The sequence below is a fragment of the Pelodiscus sinensis genome, chromosome 18, assembly GCF_052426305.1.
Source record: "Pelodiscus sinensis isolate ZL-2025 chromosome 18, ASM5242630v1, whole genome shotgun sequence".
Taxonomy (NCBI): domain Eukaryota; kingdom Metazoa; phylum Chordata; order Testudines; family Trionychidae; genus Pelodiscus; species Pelodiscus sinensis.
Window position 1 is genome coordinate 28,349,051 of NC_143069.1, and position 27,903 is coordinate 28,376,953.

Here is a 27,903-nt window from a genome sequence, read left to right on the forward strand (position 1 = left end):
CAAAATCTGGGATTTATATTTCAGTTCACCAAGGTGTGTCATGTGAGGGTTTTTTGTTCCTATGCCTCACCTTCTCCTAGCTCATGCAGGTCACAGGTCCATGTGCTCTTTTGTAAAGCAGCTGCTATAATGTAGTTTGTGAGTCCAGCTACTGGGAGACCAAAACTACCAGCCCAATTTCAGAACTTCTGGGTGTGCCATGTAAGGGGAAGATTTTCAAAAGCACCTGAAGGATTTAGGAACACAAGGCAGTCAGAACAGAGCACAAGCAGAGGCTGCTTCTAAATCCATGAGGGGTTAGGTAATTCTCTTCTTGACAAGTCAGAATAATTGGCCTGTGTGATGACGCGTTGGGGTTTTCCCATCTCCTGCATCCCCAAAATGGCACGAACAGACTCCACCAGCCAGTAGAATAGAGGGAGTTTATTGCTTCTACAGGATACAGCACAACACAGATGTCATCTGGTTAGAGGAACTGGAGCTAAGAGGCCTCAATGCCCCCCCCTTTAAGATGGGGGGTGGCTGGGTCCTACCATCCCAGTCCCCCTCCCCAGCTCCTTCTCCCCTGCTTCCCAGACAGAAACTAACTACCTCTCTTCCAGACCTGCTCCCCCAGCCAGGGGCAGCATTCCACCTTCCTTTGTTCCTCTCCATGGGGGGTAGCTGGTCAGACAGGTTGAGAGACATAATGACTCATCCCCTGTCCTGCTGGGCCGTGGTACAGACAGCAGCCAGTGGGGGTTACCACAGTCCCAGCATAGAAACCAGCCAGGTACCCCCACTACGTCTCAGCCTGTTTCACAGCTGGGGAATTTTGGCCCAGAGAGATTGACTGACAAGACCAACCAAGGGTGCTGTAGCAGAGCTGGGACTTACCAGTCACCCATAGGTTCCATCCTGGGCTCTTACACCTGAGCCCATCTTTCCTCCCTAGTCACACAGCCTCTCTCGAAAGAGGGAATCTTCTGCTTCTTAAGGAGGCAGGAGGAGTTGACTGGGCAAAGACAGTTACTGCAGGGGGCTATGGTGCAGCACTGATCTATAGCGTCTTCCCAACACCCTGCTCAGAGCTGGGCACTGGTATCTGCTCAAAACCTTCAGACCCTACATTGACTTTCCCACCTCCCCGTCCCTTTCCCCTCCGTGATGCTGATGCTCCCTTTGTGAGTCTTTTCCGGCCCGGCACTTGGGCTGTCCCCATTTCTCCAGCACAAGGGTGATGATGGGCACAGACACGAAGAGGAGCAGGACCAGGGCACAGCGGGCAGCCCAGATGGTGATGGACGTGGTCAGCCCTGCAACATGGAAAGGGCTGTGGTGAGGGCCGTGTGAAAAGCAGCATGTGGCCCTGCAGGGCCAGCACTAGGCACAGAGCAGCCACTGTGTAACAGGGACCCGTGGGAGCTCCCAGAGGCCTCGCTGTATGGAGGGGTCATGTTGCAGGGGGCACATTGGAGGACTCATGGAGGCTGTTGGGGAGGCTCCTCCCTTTGCCCAGCGCAGCCCTAAGGAGTGGGAGGAGCACAGAACAGCCCTGGTATGCTCAGGCTGCACCGGGACTCTGTGCAAAGGCCTCGTAGGACCCGGGGACAGACCCAGCAGCCTTAGAGTTACCAACGCTGACTGAACCTAGTCCTGATTTTGTTACCAATTCGACATAATGTAATTTCCTTAAAGTCTTCCTTAAAATCTCCAGGGTTGCTTGCATCGTCCCAGGGAGACTGAAACAGGTTCTGGGATACTCCAGGTGGATTGGCAACCTTAAGCAGCTGAGACCCTATTGCCCCTCCCCAGTGTGGCTGCAGTTTATCATGTGGGCGACCTGCCCTGGTCACAGGACAGCAGGAGGCCTTGGCACCAGCTGTGTGCTCAGGAGAGGGTGGATGTGGGATGTGAGCGATGCCAGGGGCCGTGCTGACCTCTGACTTGGGGAAATGGCCCAGAGCCCAGCCCAGCTGGGGTCACTGAGGTGAGTTTGCCCCAGACTTTGTGCCCTGAGGGCGGGGCTGGGGGCACAGAGCCAGGCTCTGCTAACCAGGTTATGACAGAGCAATAGCCCGTTACCTGGGTGGGTCGGCTCCTCTGTTCCTCTGCTGCTGCTCCCGCCACCTGTGTGACAAGGGCAAAGAGATTCGCACCGTGTGGGAGAGACGCCTGAAGCCCCCTCAGGGACGCGCCTCCCAGCGACAGACCGAGCGGTTCTGCTGGCCCCTGGGCCAGAGTCCCACCAGGTGTAAATCAGCATCACCCCCTGGAATCACTGGGTCAGAGCCCAAGCGGGTGTAAATTGGCTTCTCTCCATCAGAAGTTCACAGGGCTCTGCCAGTTCACACCAGTGGAGCAGCTGGTCCCTGGACTCTCTCGCTCTGAGTCTCACACTCAGTCTCCCCACGGCCGACCCAGCCAGGACGTCACTGTCCATTGAACAACCCGGCACCTCACTGATCCTGCCACCTGGCACTGGGGTGGAGGCTCCGCCGGAGTGAAAATGCCCCAGGCAGCCTTGAGCTAAGACTTCCTTGCCCCCTATTCAGTTGCGCTTGTCTGTGGAGCTGAATGCGGGGAGACCCTGCTCCCTTCAGACAGCCTGGAGCATTCAGCTCACCTGGTGGACAGAGCGGGCCGTGCGACGGGCTGTGTGCGGGGGCGACATTCCCCAGCTGCCCTGAGCCTGGGGCAGCACCAGGCCTAGGCCCTGCTCACGCCCAGTGTTCCCCCTGACTCCCTCAGACCTGCCAAGTGCCTCACACTCCACTGGCCTTTGGCAGCCCTGTCCCTCTTTTTGGAAGTTGGGGCCAGGGCATGAATTTCCCACATCGCATCTTGGAGTCTGAGAATGGCCCCAAACTATGAGTCAGGAGACCCTGCGCTCTTGGCCCAGCTCTTCCCGGCCGTGTTATCAACTTCTTTATGTTCTCCAGAGCCCCTGCTATCAGCCAGGAGAACACGTCCCTAAGGCAGTGGTGGGCAGCTTGTGGCTCACAGGCTGCATGTGGCCCAGCAGGTTGAGCCTCTGGCGGAACATTTTGTTTACATTGACCATCCGCAGGCACAATTCCCTGCAGCTCCCAGTGTCCACAGTTCACCCTTCCCAGCCAATGGGAGCTCGGGAAGTGGCAGCCAGCATGTCCCGGCAGCCTGCACTCTTCCTGCAATGGCTGGAAAGAGAGAACCACAGCCAATCACATCAGCATAACGTGTTATCGTCTGCAACTGGCTTACCCTAATGGGCCGCATGCAGCCTACAGGCCACTGGCTGCCAGCCCCTGCTCTGAACTTAGGTGAGAGCTGCCTTTCACAGAGGGGTGCACAGGGTTGCATGAGGCAGGGTTGGGAACAGACGATAATACGGCAAGTCCCAGTCTCTTCCACTTTGCCTTTCGCCCCTTGGCTACGCTGTCTCTAACACGCCCCACAGTCTCCTCCCAGAGCCAGGAAGAGAAAACAGAATGTCTGGACCCAACATACAGCTGCTGTTTGGCTGAACATTGTGCGACCCACTGGGAAAGCAGGTGCCATTTCTCATTCTAGGGACTGATGCACATGGAGCATAACAACCTGCATTTCTGTCCATCACACCCATCACTCAGCCATCCACATCTGAACAATTGTACTTGCTCTGCCTTCACCCCCCTTACCAGTGACACTGAGGCTCTGGCCAGGGCTGAGCTGGGATCTGGTCACCTGGTTGTCGCTGTCCTTGACCTCATACCCACAGGAGTAATTCCCAGAGCTGTCTCCAGTCACAGTGTAGTTATAGTCGTAGGTGACATTCTCTTCCAGACCTGTCCCAGACAAAATCTCCCCGTTCTTGCAGAAGACGATGCGGGTGGCTCGGGCCTGGGATATCACAGAGCATTTGAGCAGCACGAAGTCCCCCTGTCGAGCAGACGTCGGGCTCAACTGGAGAATAGGGGCAGGGAGAGCACCTGGGAAGGGGAATGGGTCAGAGGGGTCAATGGGACTTTCAGAGGCCCCTGTTTCATGGGGATCCCAGTTTGCCTGGGGAAGCTGGTTGCCATGGAAGCAGCTTACAGCTGCTAGGGGTACATTTGCACTGCAATCAGAAAAGCCCCTGCTGGTCCCTGCTTGGACAATGGGACTGTTCACATGTCGCAGGCCAGCCATAGGCCTCTGACTATAGTGTCCATGTGCTCTGCCTGCTCCAGGGCTGGGAGTCTGAGCAATGTCTCTGGAGCAGGCTGTTGTTTCAGCACAGTGGGGTAATGGGGGGATAGCGTCAGATCTGAGACTGTCAGCTCTCTGGGAGCAGGGACCAGAGCCTCACGTAGGGGTACAGTATCTGGCACATTGGGGCCCTGATCCCTCAGAGCGGGGGATGGGGGCCACTGTAATAATGCTACAGGTTGAACCTCCTAAATCCAGGAGTCCCTGGTTCTGCAGCATCCGAGGTCTGGCAGGATCACGGATGTTGCTGGACCAGAGAGCCCCAGGGCCGGGAATGCAAGCCGGTCGGGAGTCCAGCACCAGGGCACTCCACCATTGGGACTGGCAAGCCTCATCCCAGGAGCCCCCGCTGGGCACGGCACAGGCCCGGCGCGGCACAGTGGGGCAACAGTGCTGTCCTGGCCCAGCACAGCATGGCAGCCACAGAGCCCCGACCTGGCACAGCAGCAGTGGGGCAGCCATAGAGCTCCGTGCCTGGGAAGCCCCATCTAGGTGAGACAGAAGCAGGGCAGCTGGGGAGCTGCATCCCCAGAGAACTCCATGCAGCTGGCAGAAGGGGGCCAGAGCCAAACAAAAGCCCTGTAGCAGCAGGGCTGGAGCAGAGCTGGAGGGAGGGGCGGTGTCCTGGGAAGCTGCTGGCAATGGACCTCCCTTGATCTTGCAAATTCCCTCATTCGGGAGAGGTCAGGTCCTGAGGATGCCAGTCCAGGGAGGTCCAACCGGTAATAATATTTAATAATAATCCTATAGTGGGAAGGCTTTTATCAATGCAAACCCCTCTGGCATGGGAGATAGGTGAGTGTGTGTGGGGACGGATGGACTCACCAGGAGCTGAGCAGATCTCCGGGCTGGAGGGATGCAGCTCTGGGAACAGAAAGGGGACGTGTGGTTAGTGCTGGAGACAAAATCTCCCCCTTTCCTAAAGTTCCTATTAGGGGACAAAAGCTGCCTCATTCACATTGTTTTTGGCTGAGCTGGGTCTTCCCCCAACATAAAAGGCAGAGGTGACACTCGGTGTGTGAGAGATGTGGCTGCGATGGCTGAGTCCAGCCCTGCACCAGTCCCATGGGACAGGGCTCTGCCCTGAGTGAAACTTCCCCAAAGGGGCTTCTTCAATGGCTCAACCAGCTCAGCCAAATTCCTTGTACCACCCACACTTCAGCCTGGGGCCTGGGACTGGTGTCAGCTACAAGCCAGGAGACCCCTCCGCCCCCGTTCTAGGTCCAGCTCTTCCTGGCAGTGTGAGTAGCTCCACTCTGCATGTCACAGCTGCGAGCTCATGCCGCTATGGCATAGGTAAGAGCTGTCATTCACCCCTTGTATGGACACCAAAGGGCTGCACAAGGTCACTGGAGGCAGTGCTGGGAACAGAAGGGAGGTTTTCACACAGCCAACAGCAGTCAGATCTACTTTGTCGTGGGACCTTCAAGAGGGGATGTGCCAGATTTGTTGCTTGGCTTTGCTGCCTCTAATTCTGCTCCCAGTGTCAGGAAGAGAACCCAGGAGTCCTGGGAATCAGCATCCCACTGCAGACTCACTAACATTTGGGTGATCTACCAACAGACTGGGTATTGTGTCTTCATCTCAGAGCTGATGCAAATGGAGGATAACAACCTAATCCTTCTGCTCAACTGGGTTCTCTTTCTGCCAGAGCTTGGATGATTTACTCGCTTTGCTGTTCATGCCTCTTACCAGTGACACTGAGGTGCTTGGCAGAGCTGAGCTGGGATCTGCTCACCCGGTTGTCGCTGTCCTGGATCTCGTACCCGCAGGAGTAACTCCCGGAGCTGCCCATGGACACGGCATGGTCATAGTCGGAGGTGATCTTCTTCTCCAGACCTGTCTCAGACATAATCTCCTCCCCGTCCTTACAGAAGATGATGCGAGTGGCTGGGGCCTGGGACACCACAGAGCACTTGAGCCGCACAGAGTCTCCCTGCTGAGCAGACGTCTGGCTGAGGTAGAGAGTGGGGGCAAAGAGAGCACCTGGGAAGGGAAATGCACCAGAGGGGCCTTCAGTATCCCCTGCTTTATGAGTTTGCCATAGGAAGCCGGTTGCCATAGACATGCCATTAACTGCACATCTCTGCTTGCTCATGCCAGCTGAGTCAGTTTGCTGGTCCCGAGGTACAAGGCTGCATAGTAATCACAGGCCCACCGCAGGCATCTACCTGCAGTAAATTCACACTCAGCCTGCTCAGGAGAAGGAGGATCTGGAGCTGCTGTTGTTTCAGCAGAGCTGGGTGACAGGGACTAATGCCAGGTCTGAGACTGTCAGCTCTGCAGGGGCAGGGACCAGATCCTCACATAGGAGGTGCAGCACCTGGCACGATGGGCCCTGATCCCTGAGAAAGGCATCGGGGGGCCACCATAATAACATTAATAAGACTTAATAATCTTCTGTATCTGGAAGCTTTTTCTACTACTACATATCCCTCTGGTGTGATAGTAGATAGAAGGCCGAGTGTCTGGGGACAGACCAGTGCTAGATCTACACACAAACTGAGTGAGCAACATTTTAGGGCCTCAGATTAGGAGGGGCCTCTAAATAAAGAAAACACTAGTTTTTATTTGCATTCTCGCCTTTGTACCAGTACAGATGCAAATATAAAGTTGATGATTCCTATTTTCATTGTCCTATTTTTGTTAATGCAACAGGGCCTTCACCACATCTTAATTTGGCCCTGCGACAGACAGACGGATGGACTCACCGGGCGCTGAGCAGATCTCTTGACTTCTGGGACTCAGCGCTGGGAACAGAAAGGTGCCATGTGGTTAGTGCTGGAGAGAGAAATCTTCCCCTTTTCTGAGGTTCATCTTCAGGCACAAAACTGCCTCATTCACATAGACCTTGGTTAAGCTGGGGCTGTCCTCTCTGTAAGTGCTGCAGGCAGAGATGTTACCCCAGGGGTGTGTTTGGCCCAGAGTCCCTATGCAGCAAGTGGAGAGCTGGGTGGGCAGAGCCGGGTTTGGATTCTAAGGTCTGACCCTGGAGCCGTCTGAGTCCTCGACTCTGCTGCTCGCCTGCCTGTGCCAGGGGCACAAGGGGAATCTGGGCCCATCGCCGCCGCCAGGTGTCACTCAGTGTGTGAGACGTGGCTGCGATGGCTGAGCCCAGCCCTGCACCAGTCCCATGGGATAGGGCTGTGCCCTGGGTGGAACCTCCCCAGAGTGGCTCTGTGAGCACAGCCAAATGTCATGTACTTTATGGGTATTTGTCAGCCTTGTACCCCTGAGTACATGTGGTGTGTATGGGCGTGTGCTTTCCACACAGAGCCTGAGAGTGGTACTCAGCTATGAGCCAGGAAAGCTGTGCTCTAGGTCCAGCTTTTCCAGGGAGTGTGAGTAACTTCTCTCTGCAGGTCTTACATAAGAGCTGTCATTCACCCCTTGTATGGACACCAAAGGGCTGCACAAGGTCACTGGAGGCAGTGCTGGGATCAGAAGGAAGGTTTTCACACAACAAACTCCAGTCAAATCTACTTTAAGAGGGAATGTGCCAGATTTAGGTGCCTGACTTTGCTGCTTCTAATATCTATCACAGTCTGCTCCCAGCGCCTGGAAGAGAACCCAAGAGTCCTGGGAATCAACACCCCACTGCCGTCTTACTAGCATTGATGTGTCCCACCGACACAGTCATCCACACCAAGGGTGGAAAACATAAGGTCTGGGAGCTGGATGCAACCCCCAGCTTGCCTGGAACTGGACCCCGAGGCTCAGGGCTCACCCCCCAGTGTTGTAGAGACCGTGCTAGTGCTCCAGCTCCTCTGCCACAACCTGCAGGGCTGGAGCACACAAAATCTACTAGCTTAGGCCCGCCCCCCAAGGCTCTGGTGTGTGAGAGAACTGTGGGGAGCGTTCTTCTCTGTTGGATACCATGCCAGTGAGGGTTTTTCTTGGGCTTCTCACTTGTGTGCGGCCCCCAACTGATTTTAATGTGGGTCAGCAGCCCCCAACCTGAAAAAAGTTCCCCAGCCCTGATCTAAGGGCTGGTGCAAATGGAAGATAACAACCGAATTCTGCTCATCACCTTTGTCACTCAGCTGTCTGCATCTGGATTCTCTGTCTGCCAGAGCTTGGATGATTTACTTGCTTTGCCATTCATGCCTCTTACCAGTGACACTGAGGTGCTTGGCAAGGCTGAGCTGGGATCTGGTCACCCACTTGTCGCTGTCCTGGATCTCGTATCCACAGGAGTAATTCCCAGAGCTGTCCATGGACACAGCATGGTCATAGTTGTAGGTGACCTTCTTCTCCAGACCTGTCTCAGACAAAATCTCCTCCCCGTCCTTACAGAAGACGACGCGGGTGGCTGGGGCCTGGGACACTACGGAGCACTTGAGCCGCACGGAGTCTCCCTGCTGAGCGGACATCTGGCTCAGGTAGAGTGTGGGAGCAGGGAGAGCACCTGGGAAGAGGAATGAGTCAGAGGGGTCAATGGAACAAAATACAGGACTATGTAGCACTTTAAAGACTAACAAGATGGTTTATTAGATGATGAGCTTTCATGGGCCAGACCCACTTCCTCAGATCAAATAGTGGAAGAAAATAGTCACCATATATACCAAAGGATACAATTTAAAAAAAATGAACACATATGAAAAGGACAAATCAAATTTCAGAACAGAAGAGGGATGCGGGGGTGGGGGGGTGGAAGGTAAATGTCTGTGAGCTAATGATATTAGAGGTGATAATTGGGGAAGCTATCTTTGTAAAGGGTAAGATAAGTAGAGTCTTTGTTAAGACCCTGGCATAAAGTGTCGAATTTTAGCATGAATAACAGTTCAGAGGATTCTCTTTCAAGTGCAGTTTTAAAAGGCTTTTGAAGCAGGATGCAGGTAATTAAGTCGTTGAGACAAGGTCCTTTCTGGTTGAAATGGCAAGAAACTGTTTTTTCTTTGTGGTCCTGTCTAATATCTGTTTTGTGGGCATGGCTACATTTCTATCAGGGGTCAATGGGGCCTTCTGTGGCCCCTGTTTCATGACGCTCCCAGAAAGCAGTTTTCCAAAGGAAGCTGGTTGCCATGGAAGCATCTCACAGCTGCTAAGGGTCTGTCTCTGCTGTCATTAAAAGCCCTCTGCGTGCCCATGCCAGCTGAGTTGGGTTTGCTGGTCTCAAGCTACAGGGCTGCTTACACATCATAGCCCAGCTGGGGGCCTCTGCCTGCAGTAAAGTCACACTCTGCCTGCTCAGAGCTGTGGGATTTGCTCAACATCTCTGGAGCCAGTTGTTGTTTCAGCACTAGCGCATCTAGGGGCATCTAGTAATAATACTGATAATCAACTAGAGTTTGTCAGTCTGTCTGCCTGTCTGTCCAATAACTCCTAAACAGTAAGAGCTAGGGCCACCAACTTTGGTTTACAGCTTTCTTTTATCATAAATTAAAGCAACGTAAGGGTTAGGTTGCATCAGGAAATCAGGATATGCCTGGAGTGGGATTACTTTTCATTAAGGCAAACAGAAAAGAGACAGAATCACCTAATCAAGTACAGTCCTCACAACTGACATAACTGAGCAGCTGTTTAAAAACACTGAACCCAGATGAGACAGAAAAATAGGCTGACCCTGGAATGGGATTGCCTCTCAATAAACCTTGCAGAAAAGAGAGAAAATGGAGAAAGTTGAAGTAGTGCTCTGTTTTAACACAGTTAAATCCATGCTTTCGGTTTGAAAACGAGAAGAAAAGGTTACTGGAAACCAAATGGAGTGCAACCCTTTTCTGTTGAAATATAATGAATGATAAGAGGATGAAGAAAAATATATTCTTGTTGGAATTCCATTAAAAAATATTTTAAAAACAGAATGGAAAAATTTCAACAATCCCTTTTTTTAGAAATACAAAATAAAATTAACTTTATGAAAATAATATTATTTTTGAAAAATGCATTCATTTAAATAAAGCATGTACATTTTCCTTTTATTTAAAAAAACCACACCCCACCTTAATTGAGTTATGGACTTGGGCAATGCTGGGAAAATCTCCTACTGCTTCATAATTAAGTTCTGTAGCTGGAAAACTTTCCTGCTACTATAAATCTCTCTGGCATGATAGCTAGTTAGGGGGCTGAGTGTGTCTGGGGACAGACAGACGGACTCACCGGGAGCTGAGCAGATCTCCTTGCTGCTGGGACCCAGAGCTGAAAACAGAAAGGTGACCTGTGGTTAGTGCTGGAGATAAAATCACCCTCTTTTTCTGAGGTCCCTCTTCAGGGACAAAAACTGCCTGACTCGCTCAGACCTTGGTTGAGCTGGGTTCCCCCTGGTGGAAGTGCTGCAGGCAGATGAATTACCCCAGGGGTGTGTTTGACCCAGAGGGTACGTCTAAACTACATGGCTCCGTCGACGGAGCCATGTAGATTTGTTGTTTTGGCAAAGGCAAATGAAGCCGCGATTTAAATGATCGCGGCTTCATTTAAATTTACATGGCTGCCGCGCTGAGCCAACAAACAGCTGATCAGCTGTTTGTCTGCTCAGCGCGCTAGTCTGGACGCTCCCCTCCTGACATCAAAGCCCTTTGTCGGCAGCCCCGGTAAACCTCATCCCACGAGGAATAACGGGGCTGCCGACAAAGGGCTTTGATGTCGGCAGGGGAGCGTCCAGACTAGCGTTCTGAGCGGACAAACAGCTGATCAGCTGTTTGTCGGCTCAGCGTGGCAGCCATGTAAATTTAAATGAAGCCGCGATCATTTAAATCGCGGCTTCATTTGCCTTTGCCTATGTGTCTAATCTACATGCCTCTGACGACAGAGGCATGTAGTCTAGACACAGCCAGAGTCTCTATGCAGCAAGGAGAGTGCTGGGGGGGGGGGGGGGCGACAGAGCCAGGCTCAGAGCCCAGGAGCTGTCAGAGCTGTGGGGTCTGACTCCTCGGCTCTGCTGCTCACCTGCCTGTGCCAGAGGGACAAGGGGAATCTGGGCCCATTGGTATCGCCAGGTGACACTCGGTGTGTGAGAAACGCTGCTGCGATGGCTGAGCCCAGCCTTTTAGGGGTTCTCGAGAGAAGTCTGTGGGGTACATCAACACAACTGAAACTTGGAGAAAACTGAATTGTTGTTTTTAGCTTGACAGCGCTTTATTGCTTTTGTACTTTTTACACCCAAAAATGTAATTGCGCGCCCGGCTATGATTAAGTTGTTTAAACAAATGTGTTGCAATAGTAGAAAAACATTTTGTGAGTCTGAAAATTGTAGGTACTGGGTGTACTTACATTTTTTTTAAAGGGGGGTACTTATAATTTTTTTTTAAAGGAGTACTTTATTTAAAAAAAAAAGGTTGAGAAACACTGTTTTAGAGGGAATTTGTCAGATTTATTTGCTTGGCTATGCTGTCTCTAATTCTGCTTCCAGCACCTTGAAGATAACCCAGGAATCCTAGGAATCAAATTCCCACTGCTGTCTCACTTACATTTATGTGATCCACCCCCAAAGTGGGTGTCATGTCTTCATCTAAGGGAGATGCATCTGGAGGGTAACAATCTAATTCTGCTCAACACTGCTGTCACTCAGCTGTCTGCATCTGGATTCTCTTTCTGCCAGAGCTTGGATGATTTACTCGCTTTGCCATTCATGCCTCTTACCGGTGACACTGAGGTGCTTGGCAGGGCTGAGCTGGGATCTATTCACCCGGTTGTCACTGTCCTGGATCTCGTACCCGCAAGAGTAATTCCCAGAGCTGCCTCTGGACACGGCATGGTCATAGTTGTAGGTGATCTTCTTCTCCAGACCTGTCTCAGACAAAATCTCCTCCCCATCCTTACAGAAGAAGACGCGGGTGGCTGGGGACTGAGAGACCACGGAGCACTTGAGCCGCACGGAGTCTCCCTGCTGAGCAGACGTCTGGTTCAGATACAGGGTGGGGGCAGGGAGAGCACCTGGGAAGGGAAATGGGTGGGAGAGGTGACCTTCTTCTCTAGACCTGTCTTGGAGAAAACCTCCTCCCGGCTCTTACAGAAGATGACACAGATGGCCGGGATCTGGGAGATGACAGAGCACTGGAGCAGCACGGAGTCCTCCTTCTGGGCAGACATTTGGCTCTTGTAGAGGATGGGGGCTAGGAGGGATTTTGGGAAGGCAATAGGTCAGCTCTGTCATTGAGGTCACTGGTGGATTCCCAGCTAGAGGGCACCTTGGAAGCAGGTTGCCAAAGGAAGTTCATTGCCACGGAAGTGAATTGTGACTGCTAATTGTCTGTCTACACTGCAGTTAAAGACAGGCGGCTGGGCTGTGCCAGCTGACTTAGGCTTCCAGAGTTTGGACTATGGGCTGTGTACATGACATAGGCTAGATGTGTGCATCTAATTGCCATGCAGATTAATTCTGCCTGCACAACCACTGTGGGGTGCATGTAATGTCTCTGGAGCAGGTTCTCCAGACTCCACAGCAATAATAATAACTTATCTTCTTCACCTGAAAGGGCGACAGACAAACTTACCAGGAGCTAAGCAGATCTTCTGGCTGCTGGGATTTATTACTGGAAAAAGAAAGGTGATGTGTGGTTAACATTGGAGATAAAATGTGCCTCTTTTCTAAGTCCCACTTCATTGCCAAAAGCTGCCTATAAATAGATAGGGAAATAAATCTCTGATTCCTGTTTTGGTGAAGAAGCAAACCAGGCAGATCCTTAGAGTACACAGACCTCAGCTGAGCTGGGATCACCTTTCCCTTCAGCTCCCTAGAGCAGCGACTCTTAACCTTCCCAAATTGCTCTACCCCTTTTAGGAGCCAGATTTGTTTCACCTCCCTTAAAGATGACTTGCTGACAAAATCAGATATGAAAACACAAATGTGTCACAGTTACATGATTCCTGATAGGTTAATTATTTTCCTCACTTTTATCATATCATTATAAAATAATTGAAATATGGATTGAAATATAAGTATTGTACTCTCATTTCAGTGTATACTGTACAGAGCAAAATAAACAAGTCACTGTATGACGTTTTAGTCTGTACTGACTTTGTTAGAGCTTTTTACGCAGTCTGTTGGAAAACCAGGCCTATGGCTAGAGGAGTTGACATGTCCCCTGGAAGACCTATGTGTGCCTTCTAGGGATACACATATCTGTGTTGAGAAGCACTGCTCTAGAGGGCCAGATCCTCAGCACATGTAAACAGGTGCTGAAACCACTGGACCTTCGCTGATTTCCACCAGCTGTGGATGTGCCCCCATTGACGGCAATGGAGTGATGCTGATAAAGGAGCTGGCAATCTGCCCCAGTAGCACTCAGACCCACTGTTTACACTGGTTCCCATTTCTCTCCCACTAAAGAGGATTTGCCAACAGTCTGGGTCCAGGGCTGCTCTCGGTTCTGTTTCCCCCCAACCAGCTACTCATTAGCACAGGGGTCCCGGATACTCACCGGGCAGCAAAAGACACAGAGACAGGAGCATCAGGGTGGTGGAAGGGACCGATTAGGAATCGGATGGAAACAACACAGCAGTTTCAGCTCCTGACAGGGTCACAATCTGCAGTCGCTTCCCCCTCCCACTTGCCCCCCGTACCCTGTCTGACTTCAGGAGAAGGGACGCTCTTGTCTCTCGCTCTATTCTGATCTGCCCCTGTCTGCTCTCCAGGGATGGCTGCTCCAGCCAGCTCCTCTCCCTGCTCCCAGCTCCTTCGATTCTGTAGGGCTCAGGTAGCAGAGGTGATGCAGCCTCTCTCTGACCTGCTCTGTCCCCTCCTCAGGTCTAATGTTCACCACTACTCCGTTTCCTGCCCTGGCTGCCCCCCTTCTATGCTCTGGCCGCAGCGTCTCTATTTAGGGCTGGAAGATTGAGAACTGAAAGAACCTGGTTTGCTTGTTTGCATCTAAACATATCACTGGGGAAACGCCGTCCGTCCCATCTCGTTGCCTGGGGACCGAGACAGCCTCCTGGCTAAAGGCAGAGCTGAGCCTGGGTGAGAAGTCACAGAGTGACTGGTGGGGCCTGAGATACATGAGGAGCCTGAAACTTTTGCCTCCGTCCTGGTCTCTAGTCCCTGGTGGGAAGCATCCAATTTCCCCAGGAGAAAATCCACCCATTGGGGTTAAGATGGATATAAATGGGTCTGGGCCTCATGCTGACCCTCTGCACAAGAGTGAATTCTCCCCCTCATACACATTCACAAAACACCTACCCTAGGACAGCAGTGGATTCCCGACCTGTTTAGTCAACATCCTGCCCTGACTGACCCTCTCCCTCTTGCCCATTCAGGACAGCTGAGGAGTCTGCTTCCCCTGCTGAGAGATGGGCACCAAGGCCCAGTTGGACAAGGAAGAACAGAAGGTAACAGAGAACGAGCATCCAGAAGGGACTTCAGAGCCGGTGGGAGCTGGAATTTGGGTGACTAAGCAAGGGAGGGAACAAGGGAAAATGTCCAAAGAGTCCTGAGAAAGAAAACAAGTCTTGTTAACAGGCCTTAACACGTCTGCAGGGAGCCAAACAGCCAAGGGCCTCAAAGGAAATGTGTCTGGAGCACAGGGAAGAGCAGTTTTGCATAGTGGTAAATAAGTGGATTGCCCTGCGATGGTAGCTGGGCATGTTTCACCCCTCAGCTCTGCAGAGCAGTGGGATGGGGATGTTTCTGAAGAGCTCAGCTGAAGGTCAGAGGAGCACAGTTTAAGACTGGCTGTGATAAACAATGCCCAGAAGACAACAGAGTGAAAAGGGGTTAACTGTTTGTTTTGATATTTTTAAAAAATCACTCTTTCCAAACCTTTTGTGAAAAGAATTTTTCACATTTTGTCCCCATTTTCCCCATCTTTTCCAAAATGGAAAAAAGGGAGGGAGGAGAATTTTGAAATCTCTCCAAAAAGTGGTTTTTAAAAAAAAGTTCATTTTTTTTTATTTTCCGTTTTTGTTTTCAGAAAACTTCAAAAAATCTTTTATTTTTTTCTGTGGAAAAATGGAAACTTTTTTTAAAAAAAGAAAATGTGTGACAAGAATCTCCATCCAGAGGTTTTGAAATCCCAGCTTGACAAAGCCTGGTTGGGATCATTTAGTTGGGACTGGACATGCTTTGGGCAGGGGGCTGGACTTGATGACCTCCTGAGGTCTCTTCTAGCACTGGGATTCTATGATTTTAAGAACTCTAACTTTTAAAGGCCATTTTTAGCTGTGGTAGCTCCAGCCCAGGGTGATCCAGGGGCTGTGGCTCAGGCTGAGCTGCTGGCACCCTTGGGTGGCAGCCAGACACTGCTTGTAATACAGACAATGCTGCCCAGATAAGGTTTGATCCAAAGCCCCTTAATGTAAACGGAAAGACTCTACTGACTTCACTGGCCTTAGGATCAGGTCCCATGTTTGAGGGTCAGTTCTCTTATGGCAGAGAAATGGCTCCGGGGCTTTCACTTGGAGTGGCCCCATCCCAGACTGGCTACAAGAACAGGAACAGGGAAAGTCTCCTACCTTAAGCTGGTTAAGGGGAAGTTGATGGCGGGATGATGAACTGTGCATAGTAGGATGTGAAGAAGGGGAACTCAGACATATCCCTCCTCTCTCCTTCCACCCACAGCTGCAAATGCAGGTATGTGGAGCAACTGCACAATGAGTTCTTCCTTCTTTGCAGATCCTGCAGCTGCCTCATTCACCCAGAACTGGAAAGAAGCAGAGAAAAAGCTCCACACAAACAAGAACTGTCTCTACACTAGAGATTGCAAGGAGTCAGATGCACAGAGCCTGCAATGAAGAGAGAAATCGATTGATAGATCCGTGGCTAAATAGATGGCTGTGTATGGGGATAGAGAGATAGATAACATGGTTAAGTACCGAGACCAAAATTTTCAAAAACAAATAGTGATTTTGGGGGCCCCATTTAAGACACCTTAAAGAGGCTGATTTCCAGCAGATGGAGGCTCAGCACAATCTGTCTGTATCACCCTTTCAGCTGTGTTATGTTGGGTTCCCAAAACCATTGGCCACTTTGGAAGGTTAGGCCAGTAGTGCTTGTACCAGTTATGTATGTCCTGAATCACAGTGTGAAACCAGCTGTAGGAGAGGGAGGGGCTGTGTCTCCACGATCCAGTCTGCCCTTGGCCCTCAGGGGAGATGCAACCCAGAGCGCTCAGAGCCAGCTGTGGCGGATGTCGTGAGAAAGCTCCACTGGCTCAATCACCCTGTGTGGACGCTAAGCGGCCAGGCCAGTTCTCAGCTGCCCCAGCCTTCCCAGCAAAGTGAACATGGATCATTTCCTGCTGAGGCAACAGAGGCAGCTGTGGGCACCGCTCACCTGTTCCCAGAGCAGATGGACACTGGATTCAAACACCTGCCCCCATAGTGCATCACAGGAAGTTGTCTGATATCAGCTAAGGGCAGAGTTTATACTGCTCCAGTTACACCAGTGGAAGTCCCTGTCACACCTGGGTTCTGCCGTCACACCGTCTTTTTCTGATTTATCTTTTGTTATTTTGGAAGCAGTATAAACTATAAGGGATTTTTTTAAGAGTGAAGCTAATTAACCCTGGTAAAATTTTACCTAGGACTGTGGTGGATTCTCCATTACCAGCAATTTTTAAATGGAGCTTGGACGTGTTTTCTCAAAGAGATGCTCTAATTCAAACAGGAGTCATTTTGGGGCAGTTATCTGGCTCATGTTACATAGGAAGTCTGAGCTCAGATTAAATGAGCACAATGGTTGTTTCTGGCCTTAGAAGCTATGAATAACCCTAGGACTCTAACTGCACAATCAGACTGCTTCTATACAGCAGGGCTTCACTTGAAATAAGTTACACAAATTGGGCTACATCAATTATATACGGTAGATTATTTTAAAATACCTTATTTTGAAATAGGGAGCGTTTACACATCACCAGAGGGGTAGCCGTGTTAGTCTGAATCTGCAAAAGCAGCGAGGAGTCCTGTGGCACCTTAGAGACTAACTGAAGTGTAGGAGCATAAGCTTTCGTGGGCAAAGACCCACTTCGTCAGATGCATGCACAGCACTTATTTCAAAATAGAGCACCCTTTCTCCAGCTTCCCTTATTCCTCGTACAATGAGGGTTACAGGAGTCAGAGTAAGAAGTCCTTCAGCTTGACAGTATTTCAACATTATTTCAAAGTAACTGCTTGTGTATAGATGTGGACTAAGTTATTTCAAAATAACACTAGTTATAATGTTGCTGTGTGGACGTACCGTAAGAATCCCCATGGGAGTTACACTAGAAAAGCCATAAGTGCATTGATTACACTGGGAAATTTCCTTGTGTATAGAGAAGCCCTGACGTAAAATGTTATTCCCATCCATGCTCCCCCTCTTCTTCTGCATGCCCTGCAGTGGAGTAACTGAGCCCCTTGCTGTAATCAATTGGTTTTATTCTCACACATGCTATGGTAGGATAGTAGTTCATTCTTATTCTCATTTCACATATAGGGAAACTGAGGCAAAGAGCAACGTTCTCTTTCCTCACAGTCCCCAGCCCTCCCAATATGGCCAGTATTGATCCTGCTTGGAAGCCAGAAACCCTATTTCAGCCACAGGTGGGGAGAGACTGAAGTGGATGGGACTAGAAAATAGATAAAATGTCAGGGATGGAAGCTGGAAAATCTCTGCTATGAGGTTTAATTGATCTCACAGAGCAACCCAACCCCTGTCACTTCTTGGTTAGATGCTGCCTCATTTCCCTCCATCCTAAACCCCAGGACAGCCATGACAGAAATAGACCCATCTCCCCTGCCCTGTAGCATGTCTTGATGGAGCCAAATTCTTCAGGACTAGAGAGGGACTGTCTGCTGCTCAGAAGAGGGAAGGGAGACAAGAGTCAGTGCTGGGAGCTGTGGCTGATGCTTATCAGGACTCTGCACGCACAGTCTGGCTGCTCTGTGCAAAGGCACGAGGAGGGAACCACAAAACAAGGCACCAGCACCCTGAGCATCTGCAGAGTCTCCTGTGCAGACACCTCTCCTTCCACAACAGTGACCTCCCCAGGCCTGACCCCAAGTGAGCAGGTCTCATTTCTCACTTCTCAGCGAGGTGGGGTGTGTCATTCACTGTGATGACACAAATGCTCTCACAATGTTATTTTTGTTTTAAAAGGTTAACCTGCCTCCTTTTTCTTTTTCTTTCTTTCTCAAACACATGTGTGCTGCCCAGTGAATTAGCTGGTCCTTAACCACACAAGCATCTTGTGTGACATAGCTATGAACTTGGCATCCTGCAGGCAACATCTGTGTTTTCTTCTGTGCATTCCCTTGGGTGCCTGAACTCATCGGACTGAAGACAGCTCATGGGAAAGATGCTCTGTTGGATGAAAAGATGGCCACTGAATTAGGGCTGAATCCTTGTATTCCACATGGTTGGATTTGAATCCCATCTTTGTTGCTAGCCATCCCATTCCCTTTAGCAAGTGGCCACTGTCTCTTTCCTTTTCAGGCCCTTGCTACCCTGGCATGTAGTACCATGACCAACATTGTTCTCTGCAGTGTTGGAGCTGTGCAGGTCCCAGGACAGCAGAGCGGTGTAGCTGAAAGCAGGGCTGGCCTTACCATGAGGCGAACTGACGCGGCCACATCAGGTACCAGACTGTGGGGGGAGCCAGTAGGACCCAGACTGTAGAAAATTGTGTCTGCTGCTGGTGCATATGTAGGCAGCAGAGCAGTACCCTGAGAGGAGTAGAACAGGAAGACAGCAGAACTGAGACCTTTCAAAGATTTGGCCCAAGTGGGCAGGCATGGGGTGTCATTTGAGCTCCCCACCTCATGTGCCAAAATGTTGTGGGCCAGCCCTGGCTGAAAACATCTCTCTCCCCAGAAGAAGTTGGTGCAATAGGAGGTTTGACCTCAATGGGATAGTAAAACCCAGACACACCTGTAGCCTGAGCCTGGCAGCGCCAGGGCCAGCTGGGCTCCAGGCCGGCTCCTAGAGCTGGGGAGTTTGCTCAAGGCCTCTCCAGCGCGGGCGCCTCAGCAGGCAGGGTGGCAATCTCGGATTGGGGGCAGCTGTGTGCTCAGCAGAGCTGAGCTGGGATCTGTTCCTCTGGCACCTATCTGGTCCCCGCGCTCGCTCGGGCGTCTGGCCGTGGCTGGCCACAGCCAGCGTCACCCGCGTGTTGCATTGCAGGGCACAGGGACATCACTAGGGGAGCAAACACCCAGCAGCACTGTGGCCCTTTGCTCTGTGGGCTGGAGACTGACTGGAGCCTGGGGGAGCCCCTGCTGAGACGGGCCCAACCCCCCCAGCCCTGGGTGCAGTGAATGTGGGGGATGGGCCAGAGCTGCCAGCAGCAACTTGGGAAGCTGCTGTGGGGGGAGGGGCCTGGCGAGTGGAGTCAGCAACAGGCCCCTCAAGGGGGGAAACCGCCCAATTGCAACCTGGGGGGAGGGGAACGGGGCAGCCCAACTGTCATTTGGGAAAGCGGGGGAGGCCAACTGTCATCTGAGGGGGGATGGGCCAGCCGGGAGCCTGTGAGAGGCAGCGGGGTGGGCCGGAGGCTCTAACTCTCTCTCCTGGCCAGGAAGCCCAGTGCTGGGGGTGAAGGGGGTGGGGGAGGGAGCTGCCTCTGGAGTGTGACTGGAGCCGGCCGGCTGCCTGGATGAACACTCAGGGAGTGGGGGGACCCCCGGGAATGGCCCAAACCTGCCTAGGGAGCCCAGAGGCAGGACATTCGCCTGGCGGGGGTGGGGTGGGGCAGTGACCTCACACTGGTTTTCAGCAGCCCTCAGCGTATAAGGCAAAGGGCAGGTGGGGAGGTGATGACCTCACAGAGGGACCCACATCTCAGGCTGATAAAAGGGGGGGAGGGCCCAGGGGACTTTGGAGACCCCCGGTTGCTTTAGCTCTGGTGCGTCTCCTCCTCACGGGTCCTTTGTGCTCTGTGAGTTCCACATCCCGACACCTTTGTGACGAAGGTAAGAGCCCCCAGGGGTTTGGATCCCGCCCGGGGCCGGCTGGGTTCCAGGCAGGCCCAGCCCTCGGTCTAGAGCTAGAAGGAGATTCCCCACCTGGGCTGCGTCCTTAGCGCCACTGGGGCTTTCTCCTGGTTGGTTTCCCTTTTCCTCCATCCCCCCACATTTGTCCTCAGTTCTTGCCTTTTTGTGCCCTTCCCCTGCTGCCCACCCCGCAGCTTGTGACCCAACAGCCTAGCTGACTGAATTTTGGGAGTCATTAGGAAAGGAATAGATAATTCTATAAAGGCGAAATAATATTTTCTGTGTTAAGTCACTGTGAGCCCTCATGTGAAATCCTGGTCACCCCATCTAAGCAAAAGGGACAGAAAGGGAAACAGAAATGATTTTGGGGAAGGAACAGCTTCCATGTGAGAAGAGATGAGCAAGCCTGAGACCTTTCAGCTTGGAAAAGAAATGACCATGGGTGGGAGATCAGTTCCATGTCTAGAAAACCATGAATAGTGAAGAAAAACAGAATGACACACCTGGCTGGCTAAGCATTCTCAGAGAGGAGTTATCAACAGTTCTCAGTCATGCTGGAAGGGCAAAACCAGTGGGGTTCCACGGGGTTTAGTTCAATATCTTCATCAATGCTTTAGATATTAGCGTAGAGAAGACGCTTATGAAGTTTGCAGATGAAGCCAACTTGCAGGAGGAATAACGGTAGTTCGAATTAGGAGCTTTAATTCAAACTACCGGGTCCCTGCCGCGTGTAGCCACAGGCAGTTAGTCCGGACTACGGGGCATTTAAAATTTCACCCATCTGGGAACGTGCAAATGAAATCTGGGATATTTAAATCCCAGGCTTCATTTGCAAGTTCGAATGCCTATATTAGCCTCCCTAGTCCAAACTAGGGGGCTAGTTTAGACATACCCTACGGCGGGGAAGGGGGGATGTTTGAACAACTCACAGCTCCCACCTCCTCTTCTGGGAGGCCTGAGGCCTGCAGCTGTCCTAGGTGGGGCAGGCAGGTCCCAGGCTCACGGATTCTGTCCCCTAACCTAATTCCTGGGGGTGCAGAGTCCAACCGCTGTGCAGCGCTTCCTGATGGCCATCCCCATGGCCTGCCCGGCCACCTCCAAAGAGGCGAGGACACCCTGGCACCGCATTGATGCCAGGACACCGTGGTGGCCAAGATCGTGATGAGTGAGTTGCAGCAACCGGCAGCAGGGGACAGGATACGTGGGGTGGACAGGAGCCCTGCCTAGGCCATGTGAATGGTGAGGATGCTGGAAGAGGGAGGGACACAGACATGGGCCATGGGGAGGGATGAGAGTGCTGGAGGGGGAGTAGGTTATGCGGGGGGGGGCTCTCCCCGGGCCATGGGGGTGCTGGAAGGCAGCAAAGCTGGCTGCTGGGGGTGGGCTTAGGAAAGCAGAGATGGGGAGATTCAAAGGCTGGTCACTGAGGACAGCGAGGGGCTGAAGGCGACCTGGGGACAAGGACTGAGTTGGTCCCTCTTAGGGAAGTGGGGTGTTAGGAGGGGCCCCTGTGGTGGGCAGGAGGGCTACAGGGTCACGGGAGGTGAGGGTGGGATCCTGCTGGCTGGGGGGTGCTGGCTGTGTGAGCTCCTCAGGGAGACGTGCCAGAGGCCCAAGTTTCACATCCCCCTTTGTCCCTTGGGGTCTTACAGGATTCCCCACCTCCATGGTCCTGGCCAACTGCCTCAGCACCGCCGACAGCCTCAGGTACCAAACCCCCCGCAAGCCCCTCCCCCACGCTGCTCCGGCCCGGGCTGGGTGCCACCACCCTTCCCAGGTCCTTCCCAGCTGTGCCTGGGCCACACCCAGCCCCCTCCTCACCCAGCCGACAGGCGCTGAAACCCCGTCTCAGCCACTGCAAACAGCTTCTCTCCGTCCCACAGCCCCAGCTCCTGTTCAGTTTCTGCCTCTGACCTGACCCCAAAGAGCTCACTGGGCCAGGCCTGTGGCATCCAGCATCCCCCAGAACAGCAAGTCCCTTGGCTAGTCAGTTTAGTTGGTTCCTTCGCGCTGGGGGCTTGTAGCAGGGATGAAACCAGCTGGTGGAAAAAAGTCTCTGCCCCTCTCTCCTGCCAGCACCTTGAAGCCTCCCCTGCAGGCCCAGCTCCTGAGCCCCCTGCTGAGGGCGGGAATAACAGAGGCAGTGTCTGGGGACTGGCAGCAGGAGCCCATCCACAATCAGGTACGTGCCCTCCTTCGCCCCCCACCCGGCTGGCCCGGGAGGGGGTGCACAGCCTCTACCAAGTCGTCCTGCACCACAGGGGTAAGGAACCCAGCTGGGAACTGGGCCCCAGGGACACCCTGAGGGTGCCGGCGGTGAGGGGACGGGTCCCAGACCTTTTCCCCCAGACTGGCCCAAGGGGGGATGCGTCCCTCTGTGTTCCCCTCCTTCTGCCCCCTGTGCCCCTCCATTTGCCCAGGGATGCCTGCAGGGACCCGTGGGAGGGGAAGGGCTCAGACCTGCCAGCAGAATGACCCTGTTCTGTCTCTTCCAGGCCTCAACATCCACCAGACAGAGGACCTGTGGTGCAGGCACTAGTATAAGGAGAGGTGGGTCCTGGCCCACAGCAACACAGTCAGGGTGGGAGAGGTAAGGACGCGCTGCCAGGGCAGGGCAGGGCTCGGGGGTGGGGCCATGTGAGCATCTCTCGGGGATGTGCTGGGGGCCCCAGTCTCAAACACCCCAGTCTCACATGCCCCTTTGTCTCCTTGGGGTCTCACAGTTCTCCCCACTACCGCTGGTCTTGGCCAACTGCCTCAGCGCCACCTGCAGCCTCAGGTACCAACCCCCCCGACCCTTCGCCCCCCGAGAGCAGATCCCCTGACAAGGGAGTGGGAAAGTCTCTGTCTCCTGCTGCTGACTTAACAGTCTCTGCCCCTCTCTCCTGCCAGCACCTTGAAGCCTCCCCTGCAGGCCCAGCTCCTGAGCCCCCTGCTGAGGGTGGCAATAACAGAGGCAGTGTCTGGGGACTGGCAGCAGGAGCCCATCCACATGCAGGTACGTCCCCTCCCTCGCCCCCCCTCCCAGCCAGGAGCAGGAGCAGCCTCTGGTGGCCTGGATCCCCCAACCCCGACCCTCCCTCTGACCCAGGGCTCCCCCTTGCCTTGCAGGAGCTCAGCCGGGCCCTTCCCGACGTCCTCCACGCCCTCCTGTCCAATCTCCTCATCCAGTCTCCAGACACCGCCCGGCTCCAGCTCATTCTGGAGGTGAGCCCCGTGGGGGAGACGGGGCCATTGTCCCTGCTTCCCCGGGGGCCGAGAGAGGAGCTGTGTCAGTGGCTGGGGGGCGGCACAGTCTGAGAGGAGCCCCAGGCTCTGCCCAGAACCGGCGCCTCCCTACGGGTCCTGACCTGCCTCTTTCCCCCACAGCACCTGAGCACGTGGCTGGAGTCCCGCCTGCCCCAGGAGCGAGCCAGGGCCCTTGGCAGCACCGCGGTCCTGTTGCGAGTCGCCACCACCCTCCTGGGGTTTGACGTAAGTGACCTCGGAGCCATGGGGTCTGGGGCTGCAGGGCGCGGGGCTGGGAGCGTCCCCCGGGAGGCAGAGGCAGGGCCGGGAATGGGCCAGGACTGATCCACGTTCTCTTTTCCCCGGGGGGGGGGTGACCCTGGGCCTTTCAGGGGGGCTCTTGTGTGACTGCGCCTGGGCCTGGGGACTGGGGAGTGGTCGTCAGTGGATCCCCTTATTCCACCCCCAGAGTGACCCTTCAGTCCGGCCATTGCTCAGGGTTGTCTCCTCCCAAGACCGCCCCCACTCCGGGAGGTGTCTCTGTCCATCCCCCGAGCTCACAACCGCCTCCACGGCCGTTTGCATGGGACTTGCAGCCCCAGGATGCTGAGGGACACCCCCTCTTCTCTCCCATCAGAATTCAGCCGACTGGCCGAGGATGGGTCACCATGTGGCCCAGCTGGGCCTTTTCATTTTGGACCCTTCAGAGGACTGGCCCGGAAGGGGGTGCACAGCCTCTACCAAGTCATCCTGCACCACAGGGGTAAGGAACCCAGCCGGGATCTGGGCCCCAGGGTGCCGGCGGCGGGGGTTGTGTCCCAGCCCTTTTCCCCCAGACTGGCCCAAGGGGGGATGCATCCCTCTGTGTTCCCGTCCTTCTGCCCCCTTTGCCCCTCCATTTGCCCAGGGATGCCTGCAGGGACCCGTGGGAGGGGAAGGGCTCAGACCTGCCAGCAGAATGACCCTGTTCTGTCTCTTCCAGGCCTCAACATCCACCAGGCCGAGGACCTGTGGTGCAGGCACTGGTATAAGGAGAGGTGGGTCCTGGCCCACAGCAACACAGTCAGGGTGGGAGAGGTAAGGACACGCTGCCAGGGCAGGGCAGGGCTCGGGGGTGGGGTCGTGTGAGAGTCTCTTGGGGACGTGCTGGGGGCCCCAGTCTCACACGCCCCTTTGTCTCCTTGGGGTCTCACAGTTCTCCCCACTGCCGCTGGTCTTGGCCAACTGCCTCAGCGCCGCCTGCAGCCTCAGGTACCAACCTCCCCCCCCCGACCCTTCGCCCCCCGAGAGCAGATCCACTGACAAGGGAGTAGGAAAGTCTCTGTCTCCTGCTGCTGACTTAAAAGCCTCTGCCCCTCTCTCCTGCCAGAACCTTGAAGCCTCCCCTGCAGGCCCAGCTCCTGAGCCCCCTGCTGAGGGCGGCCGTGAGACAGACAGTGTCTGGGGACTGGCAGCAGGAGCCCATCCACAAGCTGGTATGTCCCCTCCCTCACGCCCCCCTCCTCCCATCCAGGAGCAGGAGCAGCCTCTGGTGGCCTGGATCCGCCAACCCCGACCCTCTCTCTGACCCAGGGCTCCGCCTTGCCTTGCAGGAGCTCAGCCGGGCCTTTCTCGACATCCTCCATGCCCTCCTGGCCAATCTCCTCATCCAGTCCCCAGACACCGCCCGGCTCCAGCTGATAATGGAGGTGAGCCCCATGGGGGAGACGGGGCCATTGTCCCTGCTTCCCCGGGGTTGAGAGAGGAGCTGTGTCAGTGGCTGGGGGGGGTCACAGCCTGAGAGGAGCCCAGACTCTGCCCAGAACCGGCGCCTCCCTACAGGTCCTGACCTGCCTCTTTCCCCCACAGCACCTGAGCACGTGGCTGGATTCCCCTCCTGCCCCAGGAGTGAGCCAGGGCCCTTGGCAGCACCACGGCCCTGCTGCAAGTCGCCACCACCCTCCCGGGGTTTGACGTAAGTGACCTCGGAGCCGGGGGGTCTGGGGCTGTAGGGCGCAGGGCAGGGAGCATCCCCGGGAGGCAGAGGCAGGGCCGGGAATGGGCCAGGACTGATCCACGTTCTCCTTTCCCCGGGAGGGGTGACCCTGGGCCTTTTAGGGGGGCTCTTGTGTGACCGCACCTGGGCCTGGGGACTGGGGAGTGGCCGTTAGTGGATCCCCTTGTTCCACCCCCAGAGTGACCCTTCAGTCGGGCCATTGCTCAGGGTTGTCTCCTCGCAAGACCAGCCCCGCCCCCACCCCCGCCCCGGGAGGTGTCTCTGTCCGTCCCCCGAGCTCACAACCGCCTCTGCGGCCGTTTGCATGGGACTTGCAGCCCCAGGATGCTGAGGGACCCCCCGTCTTCTCTCCCCTCAGAACTCAGCCGACTGGTCGACGATGGGTCACCATGTGGCCCAGCTGGGCCTTTTCATTTTGGACCCTTCAGAGGGCAGGGCTCGGGGGTGGGGCCATGTCAGTCTCTCTTGGGGACGTGCTGGGGGCCCCAGTCTCACACGCCCCAGTCTCACATGCCCCTTTATCACCTTGGGGTCTCACAGTTCTCCCCACTGCCGCTGGTCTTGGCCAACCGCCTCAGTGCCGCCTGCAGCCTCAGGTACCGACCCCCCCCGTCCCTTCCCTCCCAGAGCAGATCCCCTGACCAGGGAGTGGGAAAGTCTTTGTCTCCTGCTGCTGACTTAACAGTCTCTGCCCCTCTCTCCTGCCAAAACCTTGAAGCCTCCCCTGCAGGCCCAGCTCCTGAGCCCCCTGCTGAGGGCGGCAATAACAGAGGCAGCGTCTGTGGACTGGCAGCAGGAGCCCATCCACATGCAGGTACGTCCCCTCCCTCGCGCCCCCCTCCTCCGAGCCAGGAGCAGGAGCAGCCTCTGGTGGCCTGGATCCCCCAGCCCCAACCCTCCCTCTGACCCAGGGCTCCGCCTTGCCTTGCAGGAACTCAGCCGGGCCCTTCCCGACGTCCTCCACGTCCTACTGGCGAATCTCCTCATCGAGTCCCCAGACATCGCTAGGCTCCAGCTAATTCTTGAAGTGAGCCTCGTGGGGAGGTACAGGGGCCTTTTTCCCTTTGTTCTCAGGCAGACTGGTGAGGAGAAACTGGAGCTTCATTTCCCAGCCTAACCCCCCTAACTCCCCACCCCCCAGGCTGTCCTTGGCCAGGGCAGTCAGAGCAACACAGGGCCAGGTCCTGCCTCCTTGAGGGGCAGAGAGTGGAGCTGGGGCTTCCAGCCAGAGCCCTGCCAAGCACAAACCCTTCTGACTGGCAGGTGGGAGAGTTTGACTCCTCCTCCCATGAGATCCAGGAGTTGGGACTCAGAAGAGCTCCAGGCTTCTTGCTAGTGACACAGGATGGCCCCAGGGATCAGCCCTTCTGTGCCGAGAACCTGCACCTGCCCACGGATCCTGACCTGCCTCTTTCCCCCACAGCACCTCAGCACCTGGCTGGAGTCCCGGCTGCCCCGGAGCAAACCAGGGCCCTCCGTGGCACCAAGGTCCTGCTCCAAGTTGCCATCACCCTCCCGGTGTTTGACATAAGTGACCTCGGAGCCCAGAGCTGGCTCCCCCAGGCTGTGGGGTCTGGTGCTACAGGACGCTGGTTGGGAGCATTCTCCTGGGGAGGCAGAGGCAGAGCAGGGAATGAGCCAGGCTGGATCTACATTCTCCTTTACCTGGGGAGGGGGCGACACTGGGCCTTTCAAGGGATCATGCTCCAGCTCTTGTGTTGATGCACTTGGGCCTGGGGACTTATTACTGGCCGTTAGTTTATCCACTTGTTCCAAGCCCTCTGTAGTGCCACTTCAGTCAGGGGCAATTCCTCAGGTTTGTCTCCCCACAAGAACAGCCCCCGTTGGCTTTCCCCAGCCCTTCGCTTAAAAACCACTCAGTGGCCATTTGCATGGGATGTGCCAGCCACAGGATGCTGAGGGAGCCCCCGCTCTTCTCTCTCCTCTCAGAACTCTGCCGACTAGCCCAGAATAGGTCACCATGTGGCCCAGTTGGGCATCTTCATCATGGACCCATCCAGGGATGTCAGTCAGCTGGCCCAGGAGGGAATGCACCTCTTATACCAGCTCCTCCTGTACCACCGGGGTAAGGAACCCAGCCAGGAAGTGGGCCCCAGTGACACTCTGAGGGTGCCAGTGGCGGGGGGATGTGACCCAGCTCTTTTCTCCCAGACTGGCCCAACGGGGGATGTTCCCTCTGTGTTCCCATCCTTCTGCTCCCTTTTCCCTTCCATTTGGCTAGGGATGCCTGGAGCACACTACCCACTGGGCAACCACCCGTGGGAGGGGAAGGGCTCAGACCTGCCAGCAGAATAACCCTGTTGTGTCTCTTCCAGGCCTCACCATCCACCATACCAAGGACCTGTGGTGCAGGCACTATTATAAAGAGAGCTAGGTCCTGGCGCACAGCAACACCGTGAGGGTGGGAGAGATAAGCACACGCTGCCAGGGCAGGACACGGCTCAGGGGTTCTAAGCCCTTGTGCGCTTAGAACTCAGGATGTTAAATAGCGAGTAGTTTGCTGATCGAATAGTCGATGCATTTTTCGACTATTCAATCCATGAATAGGGCAGCGCTGCCCCTTTGTAATGCTGTCATGGCATTTCAAAGGGGAGGTGGTTCATAGGGGCAGCACAGCACGGAGCCAG

The 27,903-nt window shown here is 54.5% G+C and overlaps 2 protein-coding genes across 3 annotated transcripts; one reads left to right on the forward strand and one right to left on the reverse strand.

Annotated features, from left to right (window-relative positions):
• Positions 1-449: 449 nt before the first annotated feature.
• Positions 450-19,419, reverse strand: LOC102449859 (uncharacterized). 2 transcript variants are annotated; one of them, XM_089770037.1, is made up of 9 exons: positions 11,767-19,419; positions 10,288-10,326; positions 8,303-8,596; positions 6,900-6,938; positions 5,927-6,174; positions 5,014-5,052; positions 3,639-3,879; positions 2,065-2,109; positions 450-1,295 (listed from the first exon to the last, which is right to left on the reverse strand). In XM_089770037.1, exons 3-9 carry the CDS (start codon positions 8,559-8,561, stop codon positions 1,105-1,107), a joined length of 1,062 nt encoding a protein of 353 aa, XP_089626163.1. In that variant the 5' UTR covers positions 8,562-8,596; positions 10,288-10,326; positions 11,767-19,419; the 3' UTR covers positions 450-1,104. The 2 variants fall into 2 exon arrangements, with proteins under 2 accessions (XP_089626163.1, XP_089626162.1); XM_089770036.1 differs by having other exon boundaries at positions 3,639-3,929; positions 5,881-6,174; positions 11,767-19,418.
• On the forward strand, positions 14,416-26,142 carry LOC149523345 (uncharacterized). The gene is made up of 4 exons (XM_089770427.1): positions 14,416-14,454; positions 22,582-23,238; positions 23,401-23,596; positions 23,871-26,142. Exons 1-4 carry the CDS (start codon positions 14,416-14,418, stop codon positions 24,338-24,340), a joined length of 1,362 nt encoding a protein of 453 aa, XP_089626553.1. The 3' UTR covers positions 24,341-26,142.
• Positions 26,143-27,903: the final 1,761 nt, after the last annotated feature.